The sequence below is a fragment of the Myotis daubentonii genome, chromosome 6 (genome assembly GCF_963259705.1).
Source record: "Myotis daubentonii chromosome 6, mMyoDau2.1, whole genome shotgun sequence".
NCBI lineage: Eukaryota > Metazoa > Chordata > Mammalia > Chiroptera > Vespertilionidae > Myotis > Myotis daubentonii.
Window position 1 is genome coordinate 74,437,042 of NC_081845.1, and position 20,808 is coordinate 74,457,849.

The window sequence follows — 20,808 nt, forward strand, 5'->3', positions numbered from 1 at the left end:
ATCAACAACATTGCTAACTTGGCTGTTTAATTATATTCTTACTAGAGGCCCGGTGCACGACATTTGTGCACTGGGGGTGGGGGGGGTGGTGGGGAGGGTCCCTCAGCCCAGCCTGCACCCTCTCGCAGTCCAGGACCACTCAGGGGATGTTTGCCTGCCGCCTTAGGCCTGCTCCCCGTGGTTTAGGCCCGCTCCCCAGGGAGTTGGACATCCCCCGAGGGGTCCTTAGTGCTGCAGTGAAGGCGGGAGAGGCTCCCGTCACCACCACTGTGCTCGCCAGCCGTGAGCCCAGCTTCTGGCTGGGTGATGCTCCCCCTGTGGGAGTGCACTGACCACCAGGGGGCAGCTCCTGCGTTGAGTGTCTGTCCCCTGGTGGTCAGTATGCATCATAGCAACCAGTCATTCTGCTGTTTGGTCGATTTGCATATTAGGGTTTTATTATATAGGATTTTAAAAAACAATGAGTTTCATCTTGTTTTAAATTTTTTATTGAATTTATTGAGGTGACATTGGTTAATAAAATTATATAGGTTTCAGGTGTACAATTCTATAATAACTTCATCTGAATATTGTATTGTGTGTTCACCACCCAAGTCAAGTCTCCTTCCATCATCACTTCTTCCCCCTTTATCCTCTGCTACCTCCCGCACCTCCCTTTCCCTCTGGTAATCACCATACTGAGTTTCATCCTCTGATCAGTCCAAACACTACCTAGAGAAAGGCAATTATCAATTTGTTTTTATTAGTCAGATGATTTCTGCTTACGTGTAAGTCCAGTCATGCCATACTAATTTCCTTTGTACTGTATCTATGACTCAGTGTTAGAAATATGCACACCTTAATCAGGTTCCATGCTGGCTTATTATTTTTATAGCAGTGCCCTAGAAAAACTGAATAATATTTAACTAGGGTACAATTATAAAAGTTACATATAAAGTTTAACTGCCCTAATTCATGTATGAGAACATGCAAGTGTTTCTTTTGGCTAAGTGTCCCATGCTTTAAATCATAAAACTTATCTGTTTGCTTATATGAAAATCCTAATGAGCACATAATGGAAATGGCTTGGAAATTTATGTCATAGGGAAAGTACTACAATTTTAAAAGATTGATTCTTTTAAGCACTTTGCATGTATCTCCTTCAGCTATTAAATTGTTCTTTTTTTTGTTGTATGGCTGCTGTTTTGAATGAGTCTTAATCTGTTTTACAGATATTTTTGAGGTTTTTATTTTTTTTCCAAGTGCCAAAATTAGTTGGTGTCTCTTAAGGAAAAAAGAAAAGTTAGAGGGTAGAGACTCTGAAAGGAAATTTGAAAGGCACTTTGAAACTAAATGTGAAAGGCACTTTGCTAAGTGTCTCTTAACTGGCATTTGCTTTCTGTTTGCACTCAGATTTGCTGAACCACCAATAGTTTCAAAGGTTAACGCAAACTTTGGTAGCGTAGCTGTAGCTCAGAAAACCGAAAGTTAAAGTGAGGGTCAGAATCTTTTCGTATAAGAAAGCCCAGGGCTTGCCTTGCGAGCTCCTCGGCGTTGTAATTTGACAGCGAGCAGTGATGTTTGTCTAAGAGGATTGGTGGCCAGAAATAAGCCACACTGTCTAATGAGACACAGGGACGCAGCTGGGCAGGCTGCCATGGCCTTTCTTGCGTGCGCCTTTCTCATAAGCAACATGGCCTCGTGCTGAAGAGGATGGTCACAAAGCCTGAGGAACCAGAGGTCAGCGTGGAATTTTGGGATTTAATGGAGAAGATCCAAGTAAGCCCTGTATTTGGAAATGAGTGAATCTGTGGAACTGTGATTTCCTGCAAAGCAAATGGGGAATGTCTGTGGATGTGTAAGAGCTGAGAAGGAAGAACAATATGTAGATCCTGCCAAAACTCCTTTCACCCCCGAAAAATATTCTCCCGGAAGAAAATATTTCAGAAGAAAACTGATCAAGAAAGTTGTAGATGACACAGAGCCAGTCGAGCCAAACCATGAAAATGAAGGAAAGCAGAGAAGCAGCACTTGGCTCTCGAGGGAACAGCCAGCTCTTTCATCCCGGCGACTGGTACGGGAAGAATCCGCTACCCCAGCCCTCACACGGGAAGGTGGTATTCAGCCAGGGAAGACAGAAGGAGTAGCTGACAGTGTGCAGCAGAAACTTCTGCCGGGTGCTGCAAGCAGTGGGTCTTACCGGGTGAACATCTCTCCTGCTAAAGACAGTGAAACAGGAGTCAAAGTCAGTGAGCAGGATGAAAGGATTTCAGCAAAAGACAGCACTCCGTATGGTGCAAAGAGGAAGAAACACTTAGAGGATGTCAGCACAAGAGACATAACATTCCAGAGCAAAACTGACCTTTTTCCTTTGCCAAAGGCAGCCAGCTTAAATCCCACCCACTGTGCTACAGAGAGATCACTTGAAGAAAGTGGGTTCTCGGAAGACCCATCCCAAAATGATAGCAGTGGGCAAGAAAAGCGAAACACTGAGAGATTTCGCCCGCATGCAGTACAGCATTTTCAGGTTGAAAAAAAGTCATGTCATTCCCTCTATACTAATGTGCCCTCTACTTCCAAGGACACAGGTGAAAATGAGGTAAGTGACCCAGGGAGCCTGAATGTAAGGTGTAAATAAGTACTCCAGGTGCTCACATCTGATAGGTTCTGTAATTTGCCTTTTTGTAAAAGTTACTAGTATATTCTTACTAGTTTAAATGTGAAAGCTGTAGAGTTCTTGCTGCATTTAATTTGTAACCTTAGAGTTGATTATTATGATTTTATTTTTGTATGACATCCATTTCTTTTATCACACTTTAATTTCAAAAGCCTGCATTTTTGTTATTGTGGGACTACCTCTTTAAGAGATGCACATCTTTGAATTTCTGTAGCTCAAGTTGCCTGACTTTTCCTGTGGAATAGCCTTTGGAAACTTAGCTGCACTGTAGGTAACAAATCAGAAAGCAGTCATGACAAGATAATAGCTTCGTGACAAATGCAGGGGGGATACAATACAGTTATTAGTACTGACTGGCTGATCGATAAGTTTGAAAAGCCAAATTCTAATTCTCTATCAGTTTTTATATACAAAGACATTCACATAATTGCTTTCAAGTCTCTGTGTGTATGTATATTGGAGACGAGGGGCACCCATGAAATTGCCCTACTCTATTCTGTCTTTGTTACGTGAGCTATTCCCCGGCCCCAGTCTAAAATCAGAATCTTTTGGGCAGCATTTGAATACAACACGGACTGCCAGGAAGTTGAACTCTTTATTCCTAACACTGATATTTAGCTTTAGATAAGTTACTTCTCTGGGATTTTTAGTTGTTTTTAAAGTGTAACTGAGCGGCCAGCTGGAATGGCTCAGTTGCTTGAGCATTGTCCTGTGTACCAAAAGGTTGCCAGTTTGATTCCTAGTGAGGACACATACCTGGGTTTTGGATTCGATCCCTTGTTGGGGGCATATATGGGAGGCAACCAATTAATATTTTTTCTTCTCTCTCTCTCTCTCTCTCTCTCTCTCTCTCTCTCTCTCTCTCTCTCTCTCATTTCCTTCCGCTCTCTAAGCATGTCCTCTAGTGAGGATTAAAAAAAAAGTGAATATTTATTTGCCTTTGTGAGAAGTACATTACCCAAGCAACCTCTTATACATGTTATTAGTTAGGAGTTGATGGTTTTTTTTTCTAAAGCTATTTCTAATTTTGTCTGTTAGCAAAAAAATCTGTGTACTGTATATGTGATGTTACACATTCTTGGCCAGGCCATTCTGTCGTTTGCACAGTGACAGGATGAGGTGTTTATTAAGGCTCATGTGCACCGTCATCATTGGCCTTAGCTGCTGAGGTGTTCCTGTTTATAGACACTACCACACCTTGCCAATATTATGTCACCAACTCTATTTACATTTTACAGTGGCTGCATTTTAAAGAGAAAACATCCAGTCTGTGCTTTCAATTCCTGGTCAAGGCCCGGCAGGGGGGCGGACAGGAGGCAGGCGATCCATGTTGCACTCTCACATCCACATTTCTATCTCGCTCCCCCTCCCTTCCTCTCTATGAAATCAATAAAAATATATTCAAAAAAAGAGAAGGAAGCATCCAGTCTACGGCATTAGTTTCGTAGGTCTGGTGTGAAAGTCAGTGCAAGAGGAAGCGACTTGGTTGCCACATGTTTATGAATGAAACCACTTGGTTTGTTCACATATGTTTTCCAACTGTTTTTTGCGTAATTTGGAATCGAGTAAGCCTTCCATGTTTTCATTAATGGAAACTTTTAAAATCTGTTTCCTCATTGGTACAGAAGCCTCTTTTCCCCCGCCTAATTGTATATCTAATAATTTTTGAAACTTCAATGAAAAATTCATGTGAAAATAAGTCATAAACCTGCCATTCAAATTTGTAAAAGAATTGTGATATGGAGCTATGACCAAAGTCTCCTATCTTCTAGGTAAAAGATGAATGGTATAACCTTTATTTATCTGAGGGGTTTGATGACTCACTTCCCAGTAGTCTAGATAAACTGTTTGGTGCCGTACAGAGTCAGAACCAACAGCTTTAGCTACTGCTCTTAGGACATTCTTCCTGTTACCTTGGAGGTGTTGGGCTGTGTTTGCTTCATTATCTTCGGTTAGAACTTTGCATAGAGCTCGTTTGCATTGGAGTTTATATTTTCATTGGAGAATTAGAGGGCTTTTAACCCTTGATTAATATTATATCCCAGAAATGGGCTGTCAGCCCCTATTCCTTTTATCTGTTCCTTCAAGAACTTTTTCATATTCTCTACATTTGGTCCATTCTTACTTTGAGACAAGCAGGTTGGGCTTGATGACTTTTGAGTTAGCTTCTAAGTAGAATAGTGTGCAATTCTTTGAACTTTTCTTAACCTTAGACTTAGTTCAAGCCTCTGACTTGAGCTTTACTGATCCTGTGAAACTTGTCTTTCTTAGTGTAGGTGACCAGCCTACCTCTTTAAATCCTTGCTGACCTAGATTGTCCCTCCAGGCTAAGGGGTTCTGTGAGGTGGCCCAGCCAGCCTCTACTTGAGTGCCTGATAGAAGTCTCACAGCATACCTTTACTATGATAAGAAGGTATAAATAAATTTTTTAAAAAGCAATACTTTATATTTGTATATTGCTTTGGAATTGATAAAAGGCTTTCAGACAGACTCATTGTGTCTTTGGACCATCCTAAGAACTGCATGTAATAGGCAAAGCATTCAGTTCCTCTTTTATAGAATGAAGACATGGAAACTCAGGAGGTTAAATTTTAACTTTCAACCATACTATGTAGTTGTATTAACTAATGAAAACTGAACTATTTATATACTCCTTTCATCCTTTGGTGAATTGACAATAAAGAGTGTAGTGACCTAATGAGGAAAGAAGCCAAAGAGAGAAGGAGGAGAGGGGTGTGGATATTATACAAATTATATTGTCAGGACCTGAATAATGAATAGTTGAATGTTTTTATTAATTGGCTTTTAATTAATTATAAAATCTTAAAAAATTGAGAACCATCTCAAGATATTAGAATACATTAGTATTCAGTTTCACTGAAATATAATATTTATTCAATACCTTTTTCTTTAACCAAGTCTTTGATGAATCTTATGCTACAGAATTTTATTTAGAATTCAAGGACTAGGATAACATCTAAATGTTTCACCTTTCAAATGGTAGCGTTGCTCTACAGATCTTGAAAACAAAGGTCTTTTGGTTTACAGTTGACTAACTCATTTCTTTCTGAATCATTTTATCTTTTTTAATGAAAATGTATTTTTTTTTACTATTTCTAGTCATTTGGATTTCATAACTAGTTTGTGAAAATTTAGTTATAAAATAGTTGCATAGATTTAGGGTCTCTGTGAGCATTAGAATGCCTCTATCTTTTCAGTTAAATGAAGAACATGCAAAAGTTTAAAATCCTTTGCTGTATAAGAAAAATAGTTATATCTCTGGTTGATTTTCCCTGTATAGGAATAAGAAATAAATGAGCATTTGCTAAAGGTAGCCATCAAATTTGTGCCATCTTCATAGTGAAAAATATTTTGTGGAGCATTTTCACACATTCTTGAAACTTGGAAAGAGACACTAAAAATGTGTTGATTACATTTGTTTCTGCCAGAAGAGTTAAAACATCTTTGAAGAGGTTGTCTTTGGAAGCAAACATCTTGGCTTGAAAATTTTGCCTGTGTTGACAAAATCAATATGGAACTTGCTTTTGCCTGACTGCAGGGTCAAGTAGTGTGAATAAGTTTAAGTAACAATCATCACCCTGGTACACAGTTACCATCTCTCACTAGGGGGCAGCCCTGTACTGAACCCTGTGGGCATATCATTTTAGTCTCTCAGTATCTTTGAAGGGATACTTTCTATGAGAGGAAACTGAGGTCCAGAGAAGTCTCAGGGTCAGTAAGTGGTGAACACTGGTCACTGCCCTTCATAGCTGTGTGCCAGTCTTCCAAAGTTAAACTTCGACTCTTGAAATAATTATGGTAAGAGACTCATGAGGTAGAAGAATCTTGTGATCCACCCTTAACAACCTGCTGCTTTCATTCACATTAATATACAAACTCTCTCAAATAGTATAAACTCTATTTTTATTTTAACAAAAATATATGAAGGAATTAAGTTTCCTTTGATAACGCTCTTGTGTCTACCCTGGAACCAATATAGATCTTGTGTTTTGTAGGGAAGAAGTACTGACCACCTATCATTTCTTTATTTACAGTGTGTCCCTTAAATCAGTTTTTGCTTCTATAAAATGAGATGGTTCATCAATGGATCAAGCTCTTTCTGGCATGTGGTAGGGTTTCACTGTAGACTTGGGATAGCAGAGGAAAGATAACTTAGGAGATCTTGAGTCAGAAGACTTAAATTTAGCCCAAGTCTTATTTTCCATATCTGTAAAAAAAGGGTGGTTCCTTCATTTGAGGATTAAATGAGGTAATGTATTTGAAGAGGACTTAGTACACTGTAAGCACTTTATGCTGTTATCTTATTACTATCTCTGCTCTTGTAGAAAAGATAAAACATCTTGTAACTGTCCACTGAGTAGAAGAATTCTATAAGTTTTCAAAATATTTAACAGAGCACTTCTTTCTTTCCTTTGGACCAAAAGTGTTCTGCAAAAGTAGGGTAGGCTGCTACCTTTCATCCCTCCCCCCGCCCCCTCGCAACCCCCCCTCCCCCCCAGCTCACTCACCCTCTCACTATTTCTTCAGCAAATGTTTACTGAAAATTATGTGTCAAACATTATATTCCTCTAATTCCATAATTAGCTTAAAATTTTGAAATTTTTGTCCACCTGTAGGAACAGAAATAGCCCCGGGGAGGAACTAAATTCTATTCTTTTTTTTAAAAAATATCTTTATTGTTGAGGTTATTTTAGATGTTCACCCCCCCCCGCCCCCCCCCATTGCCCTGTCCCACCCCACCCCAGGCCTTCACTATCCTATTGTCTGAGTCCATAGGTAATGCATATAAGATCTTATATATGCATATAAGATCTTTGGTTAATCTCTTCCCGCCCCTCCTTCCCCCTTCCCTCTGAAATTCCTCGATCTGTTTCCATGCCTCTGGTTCTGTTTTATTCATCTGTTTATTTTGTTCATTAGACTCCTTGTTCATTTATTTCGATTTTTAGATTCAATTGTTGATAAATATGTATTTATTGCCATTTTATTGTTCCTATTTCTTTATCTTTTCCCCCCTTCTTCTTCTTAAAGAAGACCCTTCAACATTTCATGTAATACTGGTTTGGAGGTGATGAACTCCTTTAGTTTTCTCTTATCTGTGAAGCTCTTAATCTGACCTTCAATTCTAAATGAGAGCTTTGCTGGGTAGAGTAATTTTGGTTATAGATCCTTGCTTTTCATCAGTTTGAATATTTCTTGCCATTCCCTTCTGGCTTGCAAAGTTTAGCTAATATTGGTTGTTTACACCTTAGTACAGATACATTTCAAAAGCATTACTGGTAGGAGCTCTGGTATGAGAGAGGAAGAAAACATAATGTCAGGGGCAGGGCCAGGTGATGCCTTTTTGTGGCCTATGTGTGTGAAGCCATTTTCTTTTTCTGCAGATTCTGAACTGGGATTTAGGAGACCTAAGTCCATACCCCAGGCCCCCCTGCTAGTGTGCTATGATGCCCTGGACAAACCACATCACCTTTTCAGTCTAAGCTTGTTCACCAGTGGGATGAGGGAGTTTACCAAATGGCTTTATGTTCTTTTGGTTTGAGCTCCTTTGGTTCCTTAATCCTTCACTGTATCTATAGCCTGCTCTAAACTAATGTCTTAGTTCTCCTAACTAAGGAGATACTGCCTTTGCCAGTGTAACACATACATTATTTACTTATGTATTAAATTAAAAATTTGCAGTAATATTGGCTACAATTTTATAATACATCATCTGTGTATTACACCATGTGCTCACCACCCAAAGTCTAGTCTCCTTTCATCACCATATATTTGACCCACTTTAGCTTCCTCATTCTCTTTCCATACCCCTTCCCTTCTGATATTCATCATCCTACTGTTGTCCTTATCTATGAGGTTTTTAAAAAATATATATTTTTATTGATTTCAGAGAGGAACAGAGAGGGAGAGAGAAACATCAATGATGAGAGAGGATCATTGATTGGCTGCCTCCTGCATGCCCTACACTGTGGATCGAGCCTGTAACTCAGGCATGTGCCCTGACCAGGAGTCGAACCATGACATCCTGGTTCATAGGTCACCACTGAGCCATGCGGGCCGGGCTGTTTGTTTTGTTTGTCCTTTTGTTGCTTTCTGTTTTACATCCCACATAGGAGTGAAGTCATATGGTTTTTGTCCTTTCCCACATGACTTATTTCCATTAGCATCATACTTAAACAGTAAACTTGATTTAAACTTTTAAATCTTTTCAATACATTATAAGTATTTAATTTTTTAAAAAAGTAAAAGTTTTATTATTTGCCTTACATAGAATAATGAAATACATACATTTTTTTAAAAAATGTGAATTATGTTTTAGGGACTATCTGACTCAACTTTGGAAGTTGGCTGTTCCTGTGTAGTCAGCGCATACCAGAACCATGACAACATCTGTAAAAATAGGGTGTTTCTGTCGCCCAGTTGTCTGGTGGCATTGACTTCACTCACAGGACTTTCACATTTACAGCCTCAGCTGACCAACACAGTGAGGCTGTTGCAATTCATTTAGCAGTAAGTGGGTCACCTAGCAATAAGCTGTGAATGGAATCAGAATGTGCTATGAGATGGGACATGTTGGCTGGTTTTCTTTCATCAAAAATACATTTTGAGGTTCTGTACTGTCCCAAATTTATAAAAATTGTTTTAGCTAAATGATTCAGATGAAGCTTAGGTTCACTACTTGATACTGGGTTCTCATGGAGTAGTCTGTGGGTATGTGCTCTCCGCTGGGCACTTTTGTGTAGTGGTCAGGTTGTTCTGCTATTATTGGAAAGTGAGGTTAACTGGAAACCTTTATTTTTCCAAGATGACAATGTTTACACCACAGGTTAAAATTCATTCATACCACATGAAACCATGAAATGTATTTCTCATCCCCCTCTCTCTGTATCTCCCCCCTCTTAGTTAACAGATAGTTTTGAGCACCCAATCTATGCTATGTTGGGCAGAGTATGGGGAGAATGTTCCAAGGGGAGTAGTAACTAGAACAGAAGACTCTAGGAGAGAGGGGACGTGTGGTTCACAAGGTTTGAAGTTTATATGATTTGATCATAAAATAGAAAGAGAATGTCTTGAGTCTGGGAGATCAGCCAAGACTGAACTCAATTACTGTGGCTGTGGAGTAAAGAAAAACCGGAACTTGGAAGTGAGAGTAGAGCAAGACTTGGTGCAGTGATAGGAGATTATTACTAATCCAGGCACTGGGGCTTAGTTCCAGAGGATCTCAGATACTCTCTTGAGCCCAGATGTCATTCTAGGCCTATCATGACTGTGTCTAACAATGTCATTGTAAAAGATGTCATTTCCCCCTGTATCCTACCCCAGAGCCTCTCCCACAACACCCTCTACTTTATCCTTTTGGTTCAATGATTAGGGTTTCAATTATTGGACATTTTCTGAGCTCTCCCAAGAGGGAGAAGGGAAATATATGTGTATATAGTAAAATACCAGTGTTGTGGTAATGGTAGAGACATTGTGGGAAAAAGAGAGGTGAATATATGAAAGAGATGGAGGGTTTATTTGTTGGTGGTGGCATTGCTTTTTTCAGGCTGAGGTAAGTTTTCAGTGTTTTGTTTTGTTTTTAATTTTAATTTTAGTTTTGGACCTTGCTTATCTGGAGTGAAAAATTAAAACAGAAATGGAGAATTCTTTGTTCTCAAGGACCAGAATTCTGAACTATAAAAATAACTTTATATAATTGGGCATCTGGATTCTTTTGTTATGCTCTAAAGGGCTCAATATAATTTTTCTAAAATATAGCCACCAGCCAAATTTCCAGTTTAATGGGTTGAGGACCTCCTATCCAAATGGTTAGATTTTATTTTATTACCAGGGGGAACAATATTCTTGGAATTACATTTGGAGAACCTGCTTCCTAACATGACCAGACAGTTTTTGAGAATGCCTAATGTTGAGTATTTTTATAGCCCAGAACTGTTTTCTGTAAACAGCTTGTGTCCGGGCTCTGGAAAATATTTGCCCTTGACATAAAAACCTTGAAGATTTTTCTTTCTAATTTAGGCTTCGACTATCTAGGAAGATGAATACACATAAGTAGAGAGTTGGCAAAATGCAAGTTACCCTTTCTTGCTGTAGCAATGTACTGGTACCACCCCATTCTGGCTTCTGCTGTATGGGGAGGAAATAACATTCCCCCTGTAATTCAAGTGAAATAAAGATTTGGCCTATTCATGAGACCAAAACTATTAGCAAAAAGTATATGAAGATTAGGTGTTTTTCTGTTACAGTACTTTGCTTTAACCAATTCAGTACCATTTTCATGTGGGACTTGAACTTATTGTATCTGATAATAATAAATAATAAAATATTATTTTAGCAGAATCTGTGATAATTTTTGAAATTTCACATTTAAAGCAGATAAGCCAGAAAACAATCAGTGAATTTGCTTATTTAGTTAAAAAGTTAAAGATACTAAGGCAAAATAATTATTTTGATTATATGTAAGCTCCTGAGATGCAGACTAAAATGTGATAGTTCATATAAACCTCATATTCCCAACAGTGAGACTCAGTTCTAGAAGAAGGTAGAAGCTTTGCTGAGCCCAGAATCATTTTAGACCTATCATAATTGGGTCTTAAAAGATGCTGTTGAAATTGAATTTGCATTCATTTGGTTCACATGGTAGTATGGTTTTCTATAATAGATCTTTATAGCTTAAAGCTTAAGGCAAATGTAGAGAAGACATAGCGCTGACTTGATAAGGGCTGAAGTTTGGCTGGGTAGTTGCAGGGTAAGGGAAAGGTGTGAGGGAGTTGAGGATATTGATTGACGTGTTGGATCATGCAGTGCAGACCAGGTAGAGAAGGAGGTAAAGATAGAAGAGGTCCCCTAGATTGGGACAAAATTGAAAAAGTCAAGGGCTCTGAGATGTGGGCAAAACCAGGTAATTGGTTTAACTAGAGTTAGGGAATGACAGTGCTAGAAAAATGGAAAATTGCTCTCAGAAATTAAATATCTGAGGTGGACTTGTTCTGGTTCAAGGTGATGAGATCCAGGATGTGGTACGTGAACAGCTAAAGTAGAGAGGAGATCAAGAACGTAAGGACGAGGTGCTAGCTGGAAAAAGGCACAAACTCAGCCAGGTGCCAAACTGAGGAGGGGAAGAAGGTGGTAGTGCAAGAGTGGCCGGCAGTGTAAAAATGAGGGCATCATATGCATGGCTAATGAAAACTATTGGCTTTGCCTCATTAGGGAGTTAGAATACATTCGCTCTGCTTGTAGTGCCTGAGACTTGAGTTAATATAGTGGCAGAGACCTGTAGGTTAGTAAAAAGACAGAAACAGTGTAAGGTATTGAAGGTGTAAGAGACTGTGTTCCATGGAATAATATTTCTGGGAAGTTAGGAATGGTGGCCAGCTGGGTCAGGAGAGATGAAGCAGAGGTATCGTAAGGGCATGAGAGGCTCAGTTACAGGAAGGGATGGTAGTCAACAGTGACCTGTATGTGAGGCATGAGGGCTTCAAGTTTCCAAAACGAACTCTGGTACAAGTATTTTGTTTGTTTTTGATGCTAGCTGACAGATTGCTGGTGAGAAGCTTTAAGCAGCAAATACTACAAATAAAATTGTGGTGGGAGAAGCTAACATTTATAGTTTTCTACAATCCAGGCACTGTGTTAACACTTGATGTGGATTATTCCATCCAATCTTTAGAACCACTCAAGGAGTAGAAATTATATGTCATCATTGAATTTTAAAATGAGGAAATGGATTTTAGAGAGAATATGTGAATAGCTCTGGATCATAATCCTAATTGGAAAGAAAGAAGTAAAACTGTCACTACTTGTAGAGGACAGGATACTATATAGAGATAACTCTAAAGATTCCATAAAAAAATACCAGAACTGATAAATGAATTCAGTGAAGTAGCAAGATACAAAATAAATATTTAGAAATTCGTGGCATTTTTATACACCAATGTTGAACTATCAGAAAGAGAAACTAAGAATACAATCCATTTACAATTGCATCAAAAAAATAAAATTCCTAGGAATAAATTTACCCAAGGAGGCAAAATACCTGTAACTTGGAAAATTATAAGACATTGAAGAAAGTAATGGAAGATACAAATAAATGGAGGCATATACCATGCCCATGGATAGGAAGAATTAATATAGTTAAAATTTCCATACTCCCCAAAGCAATCTATAGATTCAATATAATTCCTATCAAAATACCAATGACGTTTTTCACAGAACTAGAGCAAATAATCCAAAAATGAATCTGGAACCACAAAAGATCTTGTATAGCCACAGAAATCTTGAGAAAGAAGAACAAAGAAGATATATCACACTACCTGATATAAAACTATACTACAAGGCTGTAGTATCAAAACAACATGGTACTGACAAAAATAAACACATAGATCAATGGAACAGAATAGAGATCCCTCAGAAATAAACCCACACCTATATGACCAATTAATATATAACAAGGGAGGCAAGAACATACAGTGGGGTAAAGACAGTCTATTCAACACATTGTATTGGATAATTGGACAGGTACATACAAATAAATGAAACTAGACTACCTTCTTACACCATATGCAAGAATAAACTCAAAATGGATAAAGACTTAAATGTGAAACTCAAAACCATAAACTCCTAGAAGAAAACATAGGCAGTAAAAACTCTAACATTTCTCTTAGCAATATTTTTTTTTTTTGCTATATCTTCTTGGGCAAGGAAAACAAAAGAAAACATAAAGAAACGGGTTTACATAAAATTAAAAAGGTTTTGCACAGCAAAGGAAACCATTAACAAAACAGAAAGATAACCTACTGAATAGGGGAAGATATTTGCCGATGATACATCTCACAAAAGGGGTTAATATTCAAAATTTATAAAGAACTCATACAACACACAAAATAATCCAATTAAATAGTGGGCAGAAGCTTGAATAGATACTTCTTCAAAGATGACATGCAGGTGACCAATCTATATACATAACCCTAATATGCAAATAGACTGAATGACAGAACAACCGAACAACGGGGGTGGAGTGGCGGGGACAGATCAAGGCAGAGCACTGGTCACTGTCATCGGGGCGACCCTCTGGTGGTTACTGAAAATTCTTTGCTCCCACGCACCCTTGCACCTGCTGCTGGCGCCAGGCCTGCTTGCACCCACTGCCGGCGCCTGGCACTGGCCACGATCGCTTGGTGCCATCAGCAGGTGCGAGTGGCAGTTGCCAGCCCCAATTGCCCCTGAGGGCTTCTCCACCTCCCCCTGCTCCTGAGGGGTGATTGGGGCCAGCAGCTGCCACTTGCACCCACTGCTGGCACCTGCCCCAATTGCTCTGCACCGTCAGTGCATGGGAGCAGTGGCAGCAGGAGCGGGGCTGCTGGCAGGCAGGGGACCGAGGGCCGCGGCGGGAGAAGCCAGGTGGGGGCTTGGAGAATGGGCCGAGACCCGCCCCTGTGCCCACTGCAGTTCCTTTCAAGGTGCACAAATTCATGCACTGAGCCCTTAGTAGACATCTGAAAAGATGCTCAATGTCAGTAATCATCAGAGAAATGCAAATTAAAACCACAGTGAGATATCACCTCATACCTGTCAGAATGACTGTCATCCATAAATCAACAAACAACAAGTGTGGACTAGGATATGGAGAAAAGAGAACCCTCATCCACTGTTGGTGGGAATGTAGATTGGTGCAGTCATTATGGAAAGCAGTATGGCGATACCTCAAAAAATTAAAAATGGAACTGCCTTATTGACCCAGTGATTCCACTTCTGGCTATATTTCCAAAGAAACCCAAAGCACTAATTTGAAAGAATATATGCACCTCTGTGTTCATTGCAGAGTTATTTACAATAGCCAAGATATGGAAGCAACTCAAGTGCCCATCAATAGACAAGTGGATTAAGGAGATGTGATACACATATACATGGAGTATTACTGGGCCATAAAAAGAATGAAATCTTACCATTTGCATATGGATGGACCTAGGGGGTATTATTTCCTAAGTGAAATCAGTCAGACAGAGAAAGACAAGTACCATGTGGTTTCACTTGCATCTGGAATCTAATGAACGAAATAAACAAGCAAAATAGAAACAGACTCATAGATACAGAGAACAGATGGATGGCTGACAGAGGAGAGGGGATTTGGGGGCTTGTTAGAAAGGTAAAGGGATTAAGAAGTTACAAATTGGTAGCGACAAAATAGTCACGGGGATGTAAAGTATTGCATAAGGATTATTGGGTGGGCCACTTTGACAAGTATATGACTGTCTAACCCAGCCGTGGGCAAACTACGGCCCGCGGGCCGGATCCGGCCCGTTTGAAATGAATAAAACTAAAAAAAAAAAAAAAAAAAAAGACCGTACCCTTTTATGTAATGATGTTTACTTTGAATTTATATTAGTTCACATAAACACTCCAACCATGCTTTTGTTCCGGCCCTCCGGTCCAGTTTAAGAACCCATTGTGGCCCTCGAGTCAAAAAGTTTGCCCACCCCTGACCGCTATGCTGTGCACCTGAAAGTAATACAAAGTAATATTGAATGTCAACTGTAATTGAAAAATGAAATTTAAAAAAATTGTTAACTCTTGGCCAATAGGATGTGAACCCAGGCAGCATGAATTGAAACCCTCTCTCGTCATCACTGTAGTGCCTCCAGGACTTGACGGAAGGAGTCTTGATTCCTTCCTAGGGCCCAGCCTGACCTGCTATTGCTGGAGGATTCAGGCTGTCTTGCTGACTGTATATCAAGAGTCATGAATAACAAGAGCAGATTTACAATCTTCAGCATTTGTTATTTTTTTGGCTGCATGGTGTCGCAAGCAGTTTGATATAGTCCCATAGATAGTGGCTAATGGTACAGTATATTTGTTGGGGGAGGGATTGGGTGGGAGAGTGGAGGGATTGAGCAAAAAAGAAAAAAGAGAGAAAAAACTCATGGACAGGCATAACAGTGTGGTGACCGTTGTGGGGAGAGGAGAGGCGGAGGAGGGCGTCAGAGTGTAAGTGGAGATGGAGGAAAGCTCGACCTGGAGGTGGTGGACACGCAATACAGTATACAGAATTGTGCGCCTGAAACCTGTATAATTTTGTTAACCAGTGTCACTCCCGTACATTCAATACAAAGGAAAAAAATAAAAAATACCTTACCTCTCCACGTGGGGATAAGCTAATTGGATATAACAGGAGGATATGAAAATGTGTGAGTGTTAGTAGTCTTTGATATATTAAAGTTTGGTTCCTAACGTGCTTAAATAGGCATTTTTAAAGTATAGCCTTTTAAATAGTGTATGCATGTCTAACACTAAATTTGTGTGTGTGTGTGTGTGTGTGTGTGTGTGTGTGTGTGTGTAACAATCCGAAATCCATCTATTAGCAGCTTATTTAATAAAAATATGTGATTTTCTCTTGGTTTGTATTCAGACTATTTTCAGACTTCTAAATGTTTCTATGGTAAAATGCTGTTTAGCACTTGAATCTATTAAACGTAAATTGGTACCTTGCAATTGGAATTTACCAACTTCCCTTGTTAACTAGGTAATTACTTTTGTGACCAAACTGGCATGGAATGTTCTACCCAGGAGGAAATAGCCTCCCCCTTCCCAGCTATCTCCTTTTTCTTTATATAGCCGTAAATACCACCCAGGTAGCTCTGCAGTGCAAGGTTCCCCAAGGCAGTGATTTTATAACTTGCAAAGGTTAAGAGGGACTTGTGGAATTTTACCTAAAGCCTCGACTTTTTCCTTTGCAGTTTCCTAGGTTAGTTTCCCTGAGCCCTCCTGTTTATAGATTTTGATTATTTTGATGCAGCAAATTTAAAAGCTTTATCTTTTACTCCTCTTTACAGGGAGAGAATTGGGAGAACAACAGAGCCAAGGTTGTGCTTCTCCCTTTGTCATAAAGACTAATAATCAAAACAGTAAAATAGCTGACATGTCGAGCCTGCACTTACTACACCATGCCAGGCATTACACTGTGCTCACTTGTTGAATTCTCACAACACAGTGTAATAATTATTACCACGATTCTTTCACAAGTGAGGGAACGGTTGAAGCAGCTAAGTCATTTGAACATGTAAGTGGTGGAGATGGGATTTAAGCTTACACAATGTGCTTGAAAGGTTCCTAGCATGATTTTAATCCAGAATATCAGTTGGATGTTGGGCAGAAAAATATCGGTGATTTTTGAGCTCTTTTTTGTCCACATTAGAAAAAAAGACAGAGCCTTGGTGGTGTGGCTCAGTTGGTTGGAGCATCGTCCCGTGCACCAGGAAATCATGGGTTTGATTCCCGGTCAGAGCACATGCCTAGGTTGTGGGTTCGATCCCTGGTTGGGGTGCATTATGGGATGCGACTCACCGATGTTTCTCACATCAATGTCTAACATCAGTGTTTCCCTGTCTCTGTTTCTCTCTCTGGCCCCCGCCTCTCTTTCTCTCTCGCTTCTCTTTCCTCCTTCTTTAGAAAATAAACTAGAAAAAAAGAAAAGACATTCCTTCTATGTATCCTATATAATGTGTTCACGAACCTAGTTCTTTTCCGTGCTACTGATGTTAACACACACAGACTCCTAGGAAAGATGATTAAAATCCTGCCACTTGTCCAGGAGCACGTCTCTGCTATGGCTGTGAGCGGAGCTCCACAGGGCGTAGCTGCCTCTGCTGAGTGCTGGGGAAAGACAGTGCGGCTGTCATCTCCAAGTCCTGGTGGTAGGGGCTGCCAAGCCTACTGTGGCCTTCAACTGCTGCAGCCTGCTTGCCCTAGGGCCCTGGGTGGGTCACGCCTCTGGCACTTGTGGCCGCTGGGAGAAATAAAGGGCTCCCTGTTGGAGCTTGGCATTGCCATGGTGACTAAAGGCTTTCTTTAGTCTTCTGTGTTTTTTTCAAATTCTCTCCTTTCAGTTGCTCGATTGTGCCTATTTTGACCTCTGACTTCTGTGTTGTATTTATAATCTCATAGTAACACTTTACACTGAAAAAATCTTAAATATTATCTCCTTCTACCTCCTACTTCCTCATTTATAGATGAAGAAGCTGACTCACAGACATGAAATGAATTATTCAAAGCCATGGGACTAGTGGCCCCGATAGAAGCCAATCTTGTGACTCTAGTGATTTATTTTTTCCCTCCTGTTGCTAAGTGACTTGTACCTCCCTATGTCTTGCTTCCAGTCTGATCTTGGCTTGTTGGCCTGTCTTCCTGACCCCCTGGCTTTGTGTCCTGCACTGGATGAGGGAATAGTTGTTTGTTGATGGTAATCCCAGCTTTGGAATTTCTGTGTGACCCCTGCTAAAGTCTCTTGGTGCCTTAATGTCATTATCAGCAGATTAAGGAGGAACCTTACAAAGAGGTCCTGAAGAAAATAGAAATCATGTGAGCTGGTGACCTGTTTTTTGTTATTTAATGGAAGAGAATTTTAGAAAATTGAATGAAAACAAAAAGGATGGGTAAAAAAAATCAGGTGTTAAAGGTTTCATGTTGAGTAGGCTGAGCAAGGACTCACACTAAAATGAAAGAACCTTTAGGCCAAGTTGTTATGTAATGTAGTTCATTGGAGAGGGTACTGTTTTGCCATCTTTGCACAATATCTGTTGGATCAAATTCTGCGCTGCAGGTGGTAATGTAGATTATTTGTACGTTTTACTTTTGATCCCTTTAAACTTGGAAAAACATTTGCTTGAATTGTTTTAACAGATCTGATTAATCAAGAGGAATGTAGATTTCTTTTTAATGTTGTGACATTTGGGTATAACAAAAAAACTAGATGCTTAGGTTTAATCCAACTTTTTCAGTCTATTAACTTTTTTGAAACCCAGTTTCCGTAGATATAAATGGGGGAAATAGACCTAGCGTACAAGTGAGAGTTATGAGGATTAAGTAAAACAGCACTAGCACAGTTCTGGGTACATAGTAGGTTGTTTATCTGAGTTAGCTTCCTTTTTTCCTAATGATTGAACACTTTCCATTGTGTTTAGATATCTGATATCCATGTTACTGGAGAGTCAGAGGATATGTCTGCGAAAGAGAGATTGCTGCTCTGGACACAGCAGGCAACAGAGGGTTATGCTGGCATACGGTGCGAAAATTTCACTACCTGCTGGAGAGATGGAAAACTGTTTAATGCCATCATTCATAAATACAGGTATGGAATCTGTGGGACTTTTTTCCTTAGAGAAATATGAGTTTCTTTCATTTCCACATTTTAAAAGAACCTTTTATTATTACAGAAGCAATATAGGTGTGTGGCAGAAAATTAGAAAATACAGACGAGTAAAAATAAAAACATGACATTCCCACCACTCAGAGACCTCCCCTCTAAGCTTGGTGTGCACACGCAGGCACATATTACATATCTGTAATATGTCTTTGGTTTGTGCCAGTAATCTAGCAGATAGTAAGCTCTGATATGTAGAATTTACAGGTAGGTGACCAAGTTTGTGTATATGGAGAACTGATGAGCAATAATAAGACAAAGGTTTAGTTCAGGCTTAGAGCTTACAAATTTCCAAATTATAGTTTCCTACTCTAATTACTCTAGTGAGTAGCTCAGTTTAACAGTGGCCAATTTAGGGATGGTAAAACATTTTTCTGCTGAGAATTAGTAACAACTAAGTCCAAGTTAACACTTGCCTAGCACTTACTAAGTCCCAGGCTCTATCCTAAGCAGTTTACATATATTAATTCATTTAATCCTCACCACAGCCCTAAGGGAATGTTGTCACCCCCAGTTAACAGAAAGAAACTGAGATACAGAGTAAACCCTTGCTAAAAGTCACACAGCCAGCAAGGGGCCAACTTGGGATTCAGACCCAGGCACTCTGGCTCTTGAGTTTATGCTTATCCTATATAATAAAACCCTAATATGCAAATCGACCGAATGGCAGAACAGCTGGTCACTATGACATGCACTGACCACCAGGGGGCAGACGCTAGACACAGGAGCTGCCCCCTGGTGGTAAGGGTTCTCCCACAGGGGGAGTGCCATTCAGCCAGAAGCTAGGCTCACTGCTGGCGAGGACAGTGGTGGTGGCAGGAGCCTCTCCTACCTCCATGGCAGCGCTGAGGACCCAAAGGGGTCCCAGACTGCAAGAGGGTGCAGGCTGGGCTGAATCCCCTCCCCCCTCCGCCCCGTGCACGAATGTCATACACCAGGCCTCTAGTTACCTTATAAGAACCAAAATCCCTAGAAAACTATCGATTAAAAACTACGTATCTCTTGATCTCAGTTATTTTTCTTAGTTTTTCAAAGGTTATATCATGTTGTTGAAGAACTGAATATTTTCCTAAATAGAATAAGCCTAAGCTATAACTCATGAAGCTGACAAACATTTGATTACAATAAAAATAATAATTACATAGAACAGTTAATGTTTGAATAACTTTCTATGGGTTAGGTATTCTGTAAGTGCTTTCCATACGTTATCTCATGCAAATCTCCCCACAGGAACTGCTATTATCTCACTTTTACAGATGAGGGACCTCAACGAGGCCCCACTGCTAATAAGTTACAGAGCTAAGATTCTAACCCTGGTCTGTTTGACTCGAAATCCTATTCTCCGCTTCTCTTCCCTTTTCCTTTCTTCCTTTCCTTTCACTCCCTTCTTCTTTCTCCCTTTTTTTCTGTTGGAAATTTTAATATCTGAATCTCCTATATATCCACACCCAATAGCCCCTTTTGAGCACTATAATAGTCTGCTTCCTTTATGGAACAGCATTTCATGAATTAAAAAGAAAAACCAGGATCAACTTGCCTACACTTGCCCCAAATAAAGTGCCAGATCTTGAGTCACAGTGACAAGCGGGTTGAGTGTTTTCAGATGCTGTGATTATCACACCGCACTTCTCATGTGACTTAAAACGTGAGGCCATCCGAGGCCTGTGTATACGTGGGATGATAAGATCTGGGTTTTTGAATAAAAATATTTGGACTGCTATACTTAAAGGATTTATGTCATGATGCATTTTTGAGGGTGTGCTCTGCTCTCTTCTTCAAAGCCTTTGAGGTAGAAGTGACACATTTAGGAACTAGCTATCCTAAAATAATAGACTTTTAAAAACAATGGTCTCCAGGCATTGTCTCTACAATACTTAGGAAGGATTATAAGTACAAACTGGTCTGGGCATGCTGTGCATTTTTCTCCTAAGTACTT

At 39.8% G+C, this 20,808-nt stretch overlaps 1 protein-coding gene across 21 annotated transcripts in view; it reads left to right on the plus strand.

Moving 5' to 3' along the window:
* Positions 1-20,808, plus strand: part of DST (dystonin) — a 440,752-nt gene that overhangs the window by 223,253 nt on the left and 196,691 nt on the right. For 20 of the 21 annotated variants that reach the window (XM_059701312.1, XM_059701317.1, XM_059701314.1 and 17 more), the window contains one exon: positions 18,634-18,800. In XM_059701312.1, coding sequence (XP_059557295.1) covers positions 18,634-18,800 — 167 coding nt within the window. Of the gene's footprint in view, positions 1-1,443; positions 2,579-18,633; positions 18,801-20,808 lie in introns of those variants that run through there. The other variant, XM_059701318.1, reaches the window with a different exon arrangement.